Consider the following 16,050-nt stretch of genomic DNA (forward strand, 5'->3'; position numbering starts at 1 on the left):
GTTGTAAATGGTTTGTTATTATATAAGTTTCCTCCAGAGCTAGTTAGTTTTAGGAGCCATTGTGTGAGGGTACCGCTGCACTTCACACAGCCATGTAGGGGATTCCTAGCATGTCCAAGATGCCAGGCTTCAAGATCTCTATGGTTTTGCCCCGGGCCTTCCTGATCAGCAACAACCACAACACTTGTCTGTATTGCCTCAGGGAATCTCACGTCCCCTCCAAGTGTAAGATCTGTCAGTCCTTCCCTCACTCGACCCACCAATCCTGAGAGTTCTGACTTCAAACATTGCTGATGGATCGCTCAGGGAGGCCACAGTCCAACCATGGCCCATCAGACCTCACGTACACTGGGCAGAGGCACCGAGAAGCAGTCTTAGAGCATGTTTGTGTCCACACTGGGAACAGAAGTAAGGACTCTAGCAAACAGGACAGACATGAGAAGGGTAAGAGTAAACACTCTCACAAGATGTATGTGAGAAATCCCCCTCTAAGGAGAGGACTTCTTCGCCAATGCACTCTATGCTGAGTGACACTCTGCACCCCAGTACAGGTGTGTCAGGAGGACCAAAGGAGCACAGTACCAGCTCCATGGCCCCGAGAGGCAAAAGTGCCCCGAGACCATCAACCACTGAAGGAGCAGAACCGTTCTGTGTACCAACGAGCGAAAGGAGTGAATGGACAACTCCTACACAAATGCTGACTTGCCTGGAGAAGGATTCATTGGTACTGAGAACCACTGTCTGCTCAAAACTGGCACTGCCAGTGCCACCAAGAGACAGAAGCCCACCAGCATCAGTGATCAGATATGCTATTCTGGAGGATCTTACAGCCTGCAGACCCAGAATCACTGACTCTATCCTCACACCATTGTTTCGTCTCTCATTGGTACCATCTACCAGTGGAAGCATAGTAAGACCATCACTGGTTCTAACAGCCCTGCCCATGGACACAGAGGCCTTGTGCTCCTCCAACAATCCTGGGATCATTGGAGAGAGCTTACCAGTCTTATCAAGACAGGAAGTCAGCTCCAGCAGAGACTCTAAAATCTCATGGGCACCTTCTCACTCCCACAGGACCTGGCTTGGGACCAGTAATACCCTTCTCCCTGGAGACCACCCCATTATCCCTATGAACTATCTCAATGGCTTTATTGGGGTCCCAGGGAACCCTATATGGGACATACTGAATACAGACAGACAAGAATGCAAGTTGAGGCATGTACCCCTGCATTGGGAAGAACCCCAACCCACTCAGGAATGCTCTGAGGAAGAGAAACAAGAGAAGCTCAACAAGGCAGAGCAACTAGCCACTGTGGGGATATCATTGTTCTCACTAGATGAGGCAGTCACACCAGCCTCACCACTTGATGGCTATAGGCAATTTCAAGATCTCCTACGGAGAACTAAAGACATGCTTCATATCCCCCTGGAAGAAGCATAGGCTATCCCTCATAAATTACTTGGATATCCTTCAAAGTTCAGATCTTAGTAAGGTGGCACTGCCAATCAATGAGGCTATATTAGGGACTAGCCAAGATGGTCTGGCATATTCCAGCCATCTGTATTCTGAAAAAAACATAGAAATATTTTATACCATCTAAAGCAGCAGAATACTTATTCTTGCATCCCACTCTGAACTTCTAGTGGTACAAGCTGTCACTGAAAGGAACAAGCAATATCAACCCAGATCTACACCCACAATAAGGAGGCCAAATGTCTAGACTTCTTTGGGAGAAAGAACTTCCCTTCCACAAGTTTACAGTTCTGCATAGCAAACTATTAGGCTTTAATGACAAAGTATGAGTTTATAAATTATAATCCGTTCTCTAAATTTGTCAACAGGCTGCCTCAAGAACACAGACTTGAATTCCATACGATCATAAAAGAAGGTAAATTGCCCTCCAAGCTTTGGTAGAGGGAGCAAATACAGCCTCCCACTCAATGGCACCATCTGTAGTCATGAGATGGACTTTGTGACTCCAATCCTCCAGATTTCCAAAGAAGCCCAATCAACCTTGGAAGATCTGCCCTTCAAGGGAAATAACCTATTCATTGAGAAGACGGACTAACCATTATATACCCTTAAGGACTCAAGCGACATTCCCTTCGCTGATATTTGGATGGATGATGAACTGAGAGCATGCTTGGAGATTGTACAGTCCATCCTCAGCAATAACAGAAAATGCTAAGCAGCAAAATGGAAGAAATTCTCCTTATGGCATCAATTTCAAGACTCCCTACAATTATGACCGACCGACCTCTTTCTGAAAATATCAGAGTTCTCTAGTGCACTTGGTGCCCATTAGTGCCTTTCACCCTCCAATGGACAAATATTCAGTCTTCACCCACCTGACTATAGTCAGGTCTCTGAAGGGACTTGTCAGATCCTTTCCCCCAGTACTGAAATCTACTCTGACATGGGACCTCAATCTAGTCCAGTCAGCATTAACAAATTCTCCCTTTGAACCTTTAGCCTCATGTTCCGTCACTCCTCTGTCTATGAAGGTTGCCTATTTGGTTGGCCACCTCAGCCAGAAGAGTAGGTGAGCTGAGGGCCCTTGCGGTTGACCCACTTTATATGTCCTTCCATAAGGATAAAGTTTCCCTGAGGTTACATTCTAAATTTAATCCACAAGTAATCTCATAATTCCATCTGACTCAGGTCATCTACTTACCTGTCTTCTATCCAGAGCCCCATGCCACCAGAGAGGACAGTGTCCATTGAGCCTTGACCTTTTACCTACAGATTTCCTTTTACTTTCAGGAAATCTCCTAAACTGTTTGTCTCCTTTGCTTCCCCCCTCATACATTTGGCGATCTCCTCACAGAGACTTCCTAAATGGATTTTGGGCTGCATCGCTGTGAGTTGATAGAAACCGCTTCCCCACAACGTGTGAGAGCATGCCTGACCAGGGCCCAGTGTACATCTGTAACTTCATGTAGAGATGGCCCTCTTCTAGAGATCTGCAGAGCAGCAGCATGGGGCTCTGTGCATACCTTTGAGACACTTTGCCCTGGTACAAGCTTCTACAGATGTATCCTTCAGTCTGTGATACAGCAGGGTTCCTCACACCCTCCTCCTCAATGGGTACAGCTTGTGAGTCGCCTCGAACGGAATACACATAGGGACCATCATTCAAAGAAGAAAGTCTGGTTGCTTACCTTGTACAGCAACTGGAGTTCTTTGAGATGTGTCCCTGTGTGTATTCCACTGCCCACCTCTGCTTCAGATCCTTCTCCTGAGGTTATTTGCTGTGGATAAGGAACTGGAGAGGCAGTCAGTCCACATCACCCCTTGTACCCTTGGTTTGGAGCAGAAGGAGAAGGGTGAAGGCATGAGCCAATGGACACTGCTAGTGAAAATTTTCCAGTCTCAGGCATGTGGATCACATGTGCAGTTCAGAAGGAAAACAGATAGGAACAGAACATCTTGAAGAATGCCAGTTAGTGCACAAAGTAAGTAACCAGACTTTTCTGGAATTCTTCTTCCTCTAAAAGCAACTCTGTTCCCCCATTATGTAAACAGAATCCTGAGTCTTTACTGCCTGTCCATGCTATTTATTACTTCTGCTACATCACCAGTGCACCTGTGATTTTATAGACAAGTAAGATTGTGAACGCCATACAAACAGGGACCTATCCACGCTTGAATGCACTAATACTGCCATTGCTGTTGTTTGGAAATGGTGCCACAAAGTCTGTGGTTCCATTAATGTAAGAGACTAATGCTATCATGTGTTAATATTTGCCAATGTTACATTTCACTCCTAGCTACTGGTATCTCCCTTATTAAACACCGTAGGAAAGTACATACCATGTGGAAAACATCAGGATAAAATCTCATCACTATTTTACTCAGCTTTTTTCAGTTAAAGAGGAAATATGCCACCCATAAGATGTCCAGAAAAAGTGTTGCTTTCCTGTGGTTTTCCCACATTAACTGCCCCCCAAAAAGCATGGGTATGTGGTATTAAATTGACTTCTTCATTGATTTGCAGAGCTTCAAGCTCACTTTGAGCCAGCTTCAGAGACTGAAGGAGTGGAAAAAGATGCCGATGAAGTAGAAGATGATTGCCTCCCAGTGGAACAAAATGGAAATGAGGAGCCAGTTGTCACATCTGGAGTGAGCACACTCAGTTCTGTGGTGTCACATGAATCACAGCAGCAACATCTTAATCTTCAGCTAGCCAAACTTAAACAAGAGACAAACAGGTAACTTCTCTTGTAGAACTATGCTTTTTTTCATGTGGTCTTCAGAAAACCTTCAAGAATAAACAACACACTCAAAAAAGAATGTTTATTCATAGGCATATGTTCATCCAACCACAGTATCCTCTAGTCAAAGTAGAATTTGCACTTCACCTCGTGGTCTCAGAAAGGTACTCAGCAATATATATGTATATGCACTTGTATAACTTTCACCAAATCTTACAACACAGCTTAGGATCTTTCAATTCACAGAAAGTACACTGAAAAAATGTTGGCTTCCCACTAAGCATTGACACACTCTTTTTATTTGTAAGGGTATCAAGTAAGGGTGCCAAACACTGGATATTAAATATAAGCACAGGATTCCCAGTGTGAGCTGAACTTCAGTTTTCTCACCACTGTTGTGGAGTAGTGGCAACTAAAATGAGAAGTTCTCATTCACCAGGTGTCTAAATTTCATGTCAGAAAATTCCAGACAATTATTGGTCTAAGAACTCAGGATGTAATGCCCAGTGCTGGAGACACAATCTGCATTAGACCACTCAGAAGGTTTTATATATTCCTATACAGTAGGGTTCACATCAGCCCCTTCGCCCCAGTAATGAAAAATCTGGAGTTCTTGTCAATAGATGATATTGTAAAAGCTGCAGCTCTGTCAACACAGGCTTAATATGGGACTACACAGTAAAATAAGGAATGCACTGATTTGTTGAATTACTAAAACTTTAGGATCTCTGGGCACCATCATGATAAAAATAATCAGTCAGGATTGGGGCCTTGTAGGGTAGGTGCTGTGCAAACATAAAGGGAAGACAGTCCTTCATGGCAGAGAAAACTCAATATTGATGTAAAAATTCTTATTAATGAAAGAACGGTTCTTTACCCCATTATACCGGGTAACTATGGTTTTGTACAGTAAAGCGCTGTGGTTCTTTAAGATGTGTTGTCCATGTTTGTTCCACTTCAGGTGTAGCGGTAGATTGGACTCTTTGAGGAGCAACGTCCAGTGAGGCCATGCATGTGTCCTCTGGTGCTTCGTAACGGAGTGTATAAAGAATTGGGACAGCTGCCCCTGCTTTCCAGTTGCTTCGCTAATGCTGAATCCAGTGGGGGCAAGGCTTGTACAGTAGCTGGGAAAGAGGGTGGGCCATGCAATGCATGCAGACAACACATTCTGAGGAATCAGTTTTTGTAGGATAAGTAACCTTTCTTCTTCGAGTGATTGCCCGCATGGATATCACTGCCAGTGCCTCTCCAGGACTTGAGTTACTGCTTGAGGCAGACGCTCTGAGTTTACTGGAATAATGACTGCAGGACAGCTCTGCTGAAATGAGTGTCAGAGCTGGAGCTGTCCACCAGCAAACAGTGTGGGGTGACAGTGTGAACTGAATTCCAGGTAGCTACGCTGAAGGTTTCGATGATTAGGATGCCTTTCAGGGAAGTTGCAGAAGCTGCCCAAGCTCTGATGGAATGGGTGCAAATGTACCGTATTTTTCCGTGTATAAGACTACACTTTTTTCTAAAATCCTTAGACTAAAAATAGAGGGTAGTCTTATACACGGGAAGTAAGCCCTTTGTTCCCTGCCTTCTGACCCCCACAACCCCTATCCACCCCCCCACCCCTGAACTCCCTGCCCTCTCCAACACCCTCCCTGCCCCCTTACCGGCTGCCTGCACGTGGCTGGATCCGCGGGACCGGGAAGCGGGCCCGCAGCCGTGGACGGGACCGAGCCGGGCAGCCAAAGAAGCGGGACCGGGTAAGCGGGCGGGCTGGCAAAGCGGGGCCGGGCGGGCGGCGAGCGGCCGCCGGGCGGCGGGGCCGGGCGGGCGGCCGGGGAAGCTGGGGCCGGGCGGGCGGCGAGCGGGCGGCCGGCTGGCAGCGGGGCCGGGCGGGCTGCAGCCGGCCGGCAAAGTGGGGCCAGGCGGGTGGCGAGCGGGCGGCTGGCCGGCAAAGCGGGGCCGGGCGGGCTGCAGCCGCCCGGCAAAGCGGGCCGGGCGGCGGCCGGGAAGCTGGGGCCGGGCGGGCGGCGAGCGGCGGCCGGCTGGCAGCGGGCCGGGCGGGCTGCAGCCGCCGGCAAAGCGGGGCCGGGCGGCTGCAGCCGCCGGCAAAGCGGGGGCCGGGCGGGCGGCGAGCGGGCGGCCGCCGCAAAGCGGGGCCGGGCGGGCGGCGAAGCGGCGGCCGCCGCAGCGGGGCCGGGCGGGCGGCGAGCGGGCGGCCGCCGCAAAGCGGGCCGGGCGGGCTGCAGCCGCCGGCAAAGCGGGCCGGGCGGGCGGCAAGCGGGCGGCTGGCCGGCAGCGGGGCCGGGCGGGCGGCGAGCGGGCGGCCGCGGCAAAGCGGGGCCGGGCGGGCGGGCGGCCGCGAAGCGGGGCCGCGGCGGGATGGGCGGCCGCGGCGGGCTGGTGACGCGGGGCCGGGCGGCCGGCATAGCGGGACCGGGGACCCGGAGCTGGGCGGCCAGGACGCGGAGCAGGAGTCGCGGGCCGGGCGCCAGGGACGCGGTGGCTGCCAGGGCAGGAGTCGGCTGGCTGGGGACGCGGGCCGGGCGGCCGGGACGCCGGCGGCTGCCAGAGCAGTAGTCGGCTGGCTGGGGACGCGGCGGCTGCCAGAGCAGTAGTCGGCTGGCTGGGGACGCGGGCCGGGCGGCCGGGATGCGGCGGCTGCCAGGGCAGGAGTCGGCTGGCTGGGGACGCGGGCCGGGCAGCCGGGGACGCGGGCGGCTTCCAGGGCAGGAGTCAGCTGGCTGGGGACGCGGGCCAGGCGGCCGGGGCGCCCGGCCCTCCTCGTTCCCTCTACCCCTACCTTGGCGTCCTCTTCCTGGGCCTGAGCGCCAAAGTCGGGGGGGGGGGGACACCTGCAGCACTGCCTGAGTGGCAAACCAAAAACAAAAAAATTGCCTTGCTGCCTTAGGATTGGGCGGAATGCCACCCCATAGAAGATGCTGCCCCAAGCACCAGCTTGCTCAGCTGGTGCCTGGAGCTGGCCCTGCCAATCACTAACCTCCAATCAGGCGGGAAACTGGTAGCTTGTCTCAGCAAACAGGCTTCCTCCAATCAGGAGCCTTATGTAACTGAGGTCAGCTAATGCTGAACAAACCAATTAGAACACATCTCATTGGAGGTGGAGTGCGCAGGCAGTGCGCAGATGCGACAGGGACCAGTAATGTCAGAGCATTCTGAGCCCATAAAGATGTTGGAAAATAAAAAAATAAAGAAGCGAATGTCTTACTCTACAAAATTCAAACTGAATGTAATCAGTTATGCAAAAGAGCATGGAAATAGAGCTGCAGAGAGACAGTTTGGACCTCCTCCCACTGAGTGTATGATCAGACAGTGGAGAAAACAGGAAGAACAACTTCTTAAGATGCCAAAAAAGAAGAAGGCCTTAAGAGGAAAACCAGCAAAATGGCCAAACTTGGAGCAGAGGCTTAAGACTTGGATTATGGAGCAGCGCCAGAGTGGCTTCTGTGTGTCAACCAAGCTTATTCAATATCAGGCAAGACTGTTTGCAAGTGAAATGAAGATTGTTGATTTTACAGGAAAGGCAAAATGGTGCTTCAATTTCATGAGGAGAGAAGGGTTGGCCATGCGAGCACGAACAAAGTTAGCACAGAAAATGCCACCAGTTTATGAGGATAAAATCCAACAGTTTCACTCCTATGTCATACAACTTCGGAAAAAATATGATTTTGAACCAAGTCAGATTGGAAACATGGATGAGGTGCCTCTCAATTTTGATGTGCCTTCCAACAGAACTGTTGATGTGAAAGGAATCAAAACAGTGGCAATCAAAACAAGTGGCCATGAAAAGACACACTATACTGCTGTGCTTTCATGCTGTGCAGATGGTACTAAACTGCCTCCTATGCTTATTTTTAAGAGGAAAACATATCCTAAAGAGACCGTACCACCTGGCATTATTGTGCAAGTTCAGGAGAAGGGATGGATGAATGAAGACATTATGGCCATTTGGTTTGCAAAGGTTTGGGCCAGAAGACCTGGAGGGCTTTTAAAGAAGCCAGCTCTACTTGTCTTTGATCAGTTCCGAGCACATTTAACAGAAAAGACAAAAAGGGTTGCATCGGATTTGCGAACACAGCTAGCAGTTATTCCTGGTGGACTTACAGGTCAGCTACAGCCACTAGATGTTTCAATCAACAAGCCATTTAAAGCCCTGATGAGAGAAGAATGGAGTAGATGGATTCAAAAAGCAGGTGGTAACTTGACACCGACAGGAAGAGTGAAAAAACCAACCATTACTGAGGTTAGCAATTGGGTTCTAAACTCATGGTATGGCGTCAGACAAAAGGTGATTGTGAAGTCCTTCAAGAAATGTGGAATCAGCAATGCCATGGATGGAACTGAGGATGATCTCATATATATAGACAGTGACTCAGTAGACAGCAGTGATGCAATAGAAGTTGAAGAAACTGATATGTTTGAAACTAATAGTGATGAAGAAGAAGCAGTGATGCAATAGAGGTTGAATAAAGTGATTTGCTTAAAGCTAAGTGTGATGCATAATATCATAGTACTGGTATATAAATGTTGCCTAATTACCGTACTAAATAAAAATGTGTTCTGTGTTTAAAATATTGATTTCTGAATTTTGGGTTAGAAAAGTGGGGGGCGTCTTATACACGGGAGCGTCTTATACACGGAAAAATACGGTACCCTACTGCGCCTCAATGTACCACCACATAGCATGCCCTAATGCAGTCAGAGACCCATTTTGACAGTTTTTAGGTGGAGATAGGTTAACCCTGCCTCGTTCTGTGAGCAAATGATAGGAACATTCTTAAATGACTGTTCTGTCCAGCTAATACTGTGACACCTTGAAGCATCAGGAACACTAGCCACATGGCTCACAATTCCAGGATATTTAAGTGAATATTGGCCTCCTGGGGGCAGCAGAGGCATTGGGTCTGATGGCCTAGATGCAGTCCCCATTCTACTATGGACAAGTCTGGCACTAGTGTTGTGCTGGAGAGAGGTGTGGAGCAGGACACTGCTGGAGACATGTAGAGGGTCTTCCAACCAATCATATGAGAGGACCCCTTGGGGAATTGTGACCTCTGTACAGCGTGTCATGACCTTTAACATGACACACTGTACAGAGATGTAAACATTACACGTGTTCTGTATCTCAGCCCCTGGCAGGCAGAAGAAACTGGAGTGCAGTTAAAGCCATCCTCTGGGACCAGGGACCACAGGGGCGTCCTCCCAGCACACAGCCCCTAGTACCCCTCTCCCTGCACCCTGAGCTACCCCCCTGCCTGCAGCCTGAGCTACGGCCCTGCCCAACACAGCCCCAGCCACCCCCTGCACCCTGAGCTACCCCCTGCCAGCACACAGCCCCTAGTACCCCTCTCCCTGCACTCTGAGCTACCCCCCTGCTTGTAGCCTGAGCTACCCCGCTTCCTGCACACAGCCCCTAGCTACCCTCTGCCTGCACCGAGCTACCGTCCTGCCCACACACAGCCCCAGCCACCCCCTGCGCCAGCACACAGCCCCAGTACACCTCTCTCTGCAACTTGAGCTACCATCCTGCCAGTACACAGCCCCTAGCTACCCCCCTGCCAGCACCCTGAGCTACCACCCTGCCCAAACACAGCCCCTGCCACCCCCCCCCCCCGCACCCTGAGCTACCACCCTGCCAGGGGATTATTTCAATCATCTTTGCATGCAGGGCAGGGAAACTCTGGCAAACTGTGTCACATGGCATGAGAGGCATATCAAACAGGTTGTGGGCCGATGCTCTCAGCTGAGATGGATGCTGGTTGACAAGGTTGTGAAAGGCGAGAAAGCTGTGCCAGGGCAGATAGGCCTTTGCCAGTAAGGTGTCCAGTACAGCCCCCATGAATTCTATGCTGACAGGGATGAAAGTAGACTTTGGTCTGTTGAGGCTGAGGCATGCTGTGGCAAATCATTCACATGCAGCGATGACTGACCTCAAAGCAGCCAATCCGGGGTCGACTTTAATTCCATGCCCTCTCAGATGTGTAGCCAGGCATTCGGTCATGAGGCCAAAGGTAGTGAGCCTTTGGCAATAAGACTTCCCCATGAGAAACCTGACATCTTTTCTGCGAGCCAGGTAGACTGCACCATGACTGTTGGTCTTGCAAGCCAAGAGCTTGTCCTGAGGAGCCAGCATGGGGATTATGCACACTAGGGTTACCATCCTGAACTTGAATCAATGGATGAACTTGAGTTGTCAGAGGTTGAGGTGCCATCCCCCTTTCTTTTTTGGGAGCAGAGAAATAATGAGCCTAAACTAACTATAACCAGCTAGAAGATAAATGACATAGTGTAGGTGTTCTCAACCTTTTTCTGACCCCCCCCCCCCCCCCAGATGTGCTATAAAAATGCCAGGGGCTTTAGGCATAGGTATAGTTTGACTTCTAATTAGGCCGGGGGATGAGGGGGCAGAGCCAGCAGGATGTGAGCCACCTCTGCATGGTGGGGTCCAGGGAATGAGTGCCACCTCCACCCCCTGACTCACCTCAACAGGCCACCTGACTGTCTGGGTTGGGGGGGGGTGCAACCAAAAATTATAACTCCAAAGTGGGTGGCTTAGCTCAAAATGTTTGAAAACAGCATAGGGTGCAGGGAGCGGGTGGCTATGAGTGCAGGGTGGGGGGCAGCTAGGGGCTGTGTGCAGGCAGGGCAGTTGCTCGGGGTGAAGGAAGAGGGGTGGCTAGGGGCTGCATGCGGGCGGAGGGTTAGCTCAGGGTGTAGGGAGGTGGTAGGGCTGTGTGCTGGGCGAACTCCCCTGCAGTCCCTGTTCGTGGAGGGCCTTGCCAGCCATGGCGCTGGGTCTGGGATGGGGGTGGTGCAGCGCCACCGGCTGCCTCTGTGGGAGCAAAGGGGGCTGGGAGCAGCTTCAAGCTGGGGCATCAGCAGGAGAGGAAGGAACACTACAGTTGCTGCTAACTGCGCCATGACACCAGCTAGAGAAGCAGCTGCCACGCATGGCCTGGCTCCGGCTTCCTGCCTCCGACATAGCCAAGGGGTGGGGAGAAGAGATTGTTGGGGGAGTGGGGAGGTGTGGAGCTGCCGTGCTTTTGCCTTGCAGTTTTTTTGGGAGTGTGCAGTTACGGCTACCTTGCCCTTTATGAGTGCCAGAGGGCATGCAGGGCACAGGCTTGGTGCCAGCAGACACTGCTATTCAAAACTATTCCAGTCTCTTGTCTATGAGGTCCATGCACATTAGAAGTGGAATGCATGTGGACAGTCACTCAATAAGTACTTGAGCTGTTGGGTGATTACAAACTTGCCTTCGCCTTGACTGAATTTTAAGAAAGCCCTAGAAAGTCTGATTTGTCCACAGCACAGACTCCTAACATGTACAAAAAAATAATAATAAAATAACCCCCACCCCCTATCAAAACTTCCACGTATATTTATACAGCTTCTGAGATACAGCTTTTATCATTTCAGTCTTCCTTTAACTTTTCATATTTTTCTTATGCTGTTATGAAATGTATATATAATGCAGTAGTTTGATTTGTTCTTTGTATACAATATTTAGTAAGTGGTTTTTAAATTGCAAGTTGAACATGTACTGCAAATTGTCAATCTTAAATCTAAGACCATTTTGATCAAAAGGGCCAGTAGACCAGCAAAACTGTCTGTTCAAAGACCCAAGTGCAGCTCTCTAGTATGTGAGACAAGGCTGAGTTTTGTCTAAAGCAAAAGACTTTTTGTAGGAATATTCAGGGCTGCACTGTTATCAGGAGCCATACATATGGGCCTTCTCACCCATGAAAACACCTTTGTTTTAAAACCCCAACAAATACTTAGTGATGATTAAGCGCCTTATGTATTTGCAAATGTTGTGTGAATAGATTTTATAGCTAGATCATTTGATACTTTAACTGGTTACTAAAGTAAGAAGTCACTTTAGTAGAGAATTATTTATATTAATGTGTGGAACTAGTCATCTGGCACTGCTTGGGCAAATTACTTACCAAGAGTCACTTCTCCAGTGCCTTCTTGAATGGCTATTTAATTTTCAGGACGGTGAAGTTTAAAAAGACTATTGAGCTGTAAGACCTTTACATATGACAAAAGGGTATTTGGACCCATTTGCAGTAGAATCTCAATTATTAAACCCCCCAAAGGAATTCAAGGGATATGTAAAAAAAAAAAGTTTCAACTGTGTTAGAAGTTCTCAGAGCATCTTTAAAGTCAATATAGTCAATGAATGGAAGAAAAATTACCACCCTGATGCACAGACAGTAGCAGAGTGCATATTCAGGAGCTGAAGATGTTGCTATAGCCAATCCATGAAGGCACTGAGTCAGTGAAAGGATGACAGCAGCTAATTTTTTAATCCAGTCAAAGAGGGATGTTTTCCTCCTTCAGTAAGACTATGGAAAGAATATAAAATCTTGCTGTGCTGAGCAACCAGTAGCCCTATGCTCATGTGTGTCAACCTCAGCAGGCAACTCTCAGAAGCACACTCCCCACACTCAGCCTGTTTGACACTTCTGCAAGCAAGCAATTGGACAGCTAACAAAAAAGAAGCCACAGAACAGCATTCAGATGCAGCAACCTTCCAGTTCAGCATGAGTGAGATGCAATTTACCAAAGAATTTAAATTTTTCCTGCAGTGACTTTCAGAATATTGGACTGCAGTTGTAATTTAGGGTATTAACAGCTTCTCTTGTTAAAAACAAGATTGTTATGCATTCCTACAGAGCCATAAACTTTGGCAAACAGCAAAAAACTGGGATGTTTAAGGGGTGGGATTTCCTATAACTGCCTGCGAGTATTGGAAAGGGTATTTGCTGGGAAGGCTTTGGGTTTAAGATTCTGGATTATTTTGTCTGTCTCAGGACAGCTCCGTGAATGGCTTCTTTTGAGTAACTGATTTAAATACTGTCTTTGCATAAGACTTAGCCTCTGATCACTTACCTTTGGTATATCATAAAACAATTTATAGATGCGCAAACAGGATTCACTCTTGAAGTTCGTTTGCCCTTCTAGAAGCTGTTTTACATTGAGGCTGGACTCAATACTAATTCGGGGAATAATGTACTTTGGTCTTAATTTAGCAAGAGAAGAACTCCCCTATGAGAGGCAGGCCCACTCTTAAAGGTGTAATCTTGTTTATTCTCCATATATGAAAAGACTGTAACTGAAGTAACAGTTATTGCTTGACTATTTAGTTTTAATTTTATTAGTAAAGTCAATAATTGTGATTTTGCTTGTTTATAATTTTGGTGTCCCCTAAGGCCTAGCAAAAAGCCCCATGCGATTAAAATAGTGGGAGGACCATTGCTGCTTTGGCACATCATTAAAATTTGTCCTAGCCTTTCTTGTTTCTCTAAACTATAAATTTTAGTAATATTGGAGAAAAAATGATTTGACACTTGTCAACCTGAAACATCCTTTTCCACTCACACTCTGCACTGAAGAGCTTACGAAACATTTGTTAGACAGGATAAATCTCTCAAAGCCACTTTTATCCTAGTTTTCAGAGACTCTAAATGTCAAACCAAAATTACTTAATTAGTTAAAAGGAAAACAGTTCCTAGAATATTTGACTACAGTTCCTCTATTTGTATGGTTACAGGAAAGGATTTCAACTCTGGGTTAGGAATTAGACTGGATTTTGTTTGGCTGTTTGTGTAGGAGAAAGTACTCATTTGGAAGGAGAATTAACTCAGAAATGTGTACATATAGCTCTTGGGTAAATACTGGTATTTAACATCTCTTATTTTTTTAAAGTACTCAAGATATTCTTTGGGACATTTAATACGAATACAGATTTTATTCTCAACTTCACTGTCTCTGGCTTTGGTCATGTTTGACAGGCTTTTGGAAGTCTTGATTCAGAAGGAGAGAGAGTATCAAACCCTCTTACAGCAAACTCTAGAGCAGAAAACCCAAGAGTTTCACCTGCTTCAGTTACAGTCCAAGCCTGCAGGTAGGAGGGGTTTTATTTCTATAGATAGTTATGCACTCAGTTCCAAATGCTTACCAAAACCTCTGTTTGAATCAGCTTATTAAATGGGACTTGCTAAATAATTTTGCATTATTGTATTTTTGGGCTTGGAATAGTCTAAGAGGAAATCTGTGGTCCACAAAACATAGGTTACCCTCTATGTGAGGAAAGCATCAGGTTGCTGCGGCTAACTATTTTTGCCCTAGAAAATACCGATACAGCTGTACAATTCTACATGTCGTTGACCTGTCAACCTACATATTTAAATTGTTACAGAATTTCGAAGGCCTCCAGGAGCTGCTGTACAGAATGTAGACCTGGAGCTCCTAGACTGGTTAAGACAACAAGGAGCTGACTCCGATGCCATTGAGAGGGTAAAAAAACAAAAATTAACACTCTGTTTTATGTTATTTTATTGAAACCAAACTAGTATTAACAATACTTAATTTAGGAACAACTCTGTCTTTCAGTTTACTGAAGAGGATTACACACTAAATGATGTCCTTAATGATATCACTAAGGATGACTTGAGATACCTTAGACTACGGTAAGGCAATATTTGAATACTGCCAGAAATGTTTGCCAAAGTACCTGCTTGCCATTCTATTGGTCTTAACATAAAGATGTCAAGGATCACTGTAGTGGTCCTTATCAAAAAATGAGTTTAATTTTCTATTAAATAAGCTCTCACAGCTTCATTGCACAAAGGGTTCTTGCTATTATAGTAAACTTGAAAGAATATTTAAACATGTAGGTGTTAAGACCTATGGTGCAAGGGACATTTACATGCAGGATCACTGGGGCAAGTTAACATTAAGTGTGTGGCATCCTAAGTGAAGTTTTCTTTACATAGTCTTCCTTTCTTTGACATGAGGGCCATTATGGGTGGCTTGTCTATGTTGTCATTCTAGAAAGTTCACATTGATTGAATTCCTTACTAGCTGAGGAAGAGTAAATTTTTGGTAATTATGCACAAACTATTTACAGCCTTCGATATATTTAGTGATAGATGAAAATTATTATCCCCAGCTTGCTTTGGCCAGCTGTCCCCACTATCACTACTTGGAATTTCCTGTTCCCTAGGAGAGAGCACACACACACACAGGCACTTAAAATTCTCCAACCCTTTCCAAGAGTGTAATTATTATTGGCATAATGTTTTGGAATTTTAAATATAGTTTCTAATTCAATGTTGTTCCCTATTTTCATTTCATCTTTATAGTGGTGGTCTTCTCTGCAGAATTTGGAATGCAATATTAAACCACAGAAAAATGGCCAATAAGCCCTCAGAAACCAACAGTTAATTCTTTCTCACCGTTGAGGTGCAGAAAACACATTCCAAGTAATCCTTAAATTATTAGATTGTTGTATATTTGTTCTGCAATTTTGCACAGATAAGTGGCCTGTTTATCAATGTAACTTCAAAATGTAATGCACAGTGGACATAAGCACAGCTTTCTTTAAGAGGGTGTTTGTGATTTTTTGCCCATTAGATACTAGATGTTGAAACTGTAAGACCCCTCGCCAATCTTGCACTTAATTTTTACAAATAATTTGTATTATTTATGTAATGCATCTGTCAATGTAAATACAAACTGCAGCTGAAGAAAACAGCTTACTGTTTTTAATAAAACACATGCCGTATACCTAGAGCAGTCTATTTGTTGAATAGTCTTGCATTTAAAATGCATTCTAATTTTAGATACATTAGATTTTTTAGAATGTGTTGTACAGTTCTGCTATCATGTGCACTGATTAACAAGTATCAGCCAAATGTATATAAGATGGGGAAATGTATGTGCTTACAAGGGCACCTAGAACTTCTGGATAATTTTTTTATATTAAATATTGAAATGTTTGCTCTCTGCGACTAGAGTTTCATTTCCTTAATC

General features: G+C 46.6%; 1 protein-coding gene across 1 annotated transcript in view; it reads left to right on the forward strand.

Moving 5' to 3' along the window:
* The window catches only part of LOC120394496 (mitogen-activated protein kinase kinase kinase 15-like), a 156,967-nt gene extending 140,942 nt beyond the window's left edge, over positions 1 to 16,025 (forward strand). The window contains 5 exon segments of the mRNA XM_039518722.1: positions 3,999 to 4,212; positions 14,028 to 14,140; positions 14,435 to 14,532; positions 14,629 to 14,705; positions 15,381 to 16,025. Coding sequence (XP_039374656.1) covers positions 3,999 to 4,212; positions 14,028 to 14,140; positions 14,435 to 14,532; positions 14,629 to 14,705; positions 15,381 to 15,462 — 584 coding nt within the window. The 3' untranslated portion in view covers positions 15,463 to 16,025.
* The last annotated feature ends 25 nt before the right edge of the window (positions 16,026 to 16,050 follow it).

This window comes from Mauremys reevesii, unplaced genomic scaffold (assembly GCF_016161935.1).
Source record: "Mauremys reevesii isolate NIE-2019 unplaced genomic scaffold, ASM1616193v1 Contig61, whole genome shotgun sequence".
In the NCBI taxonomy this organism is placed as follows: Eukaryota; Metazoa; Chordata; order Testudines; family Geoemydidae; genus Mauremys; species Mauremys reevesii.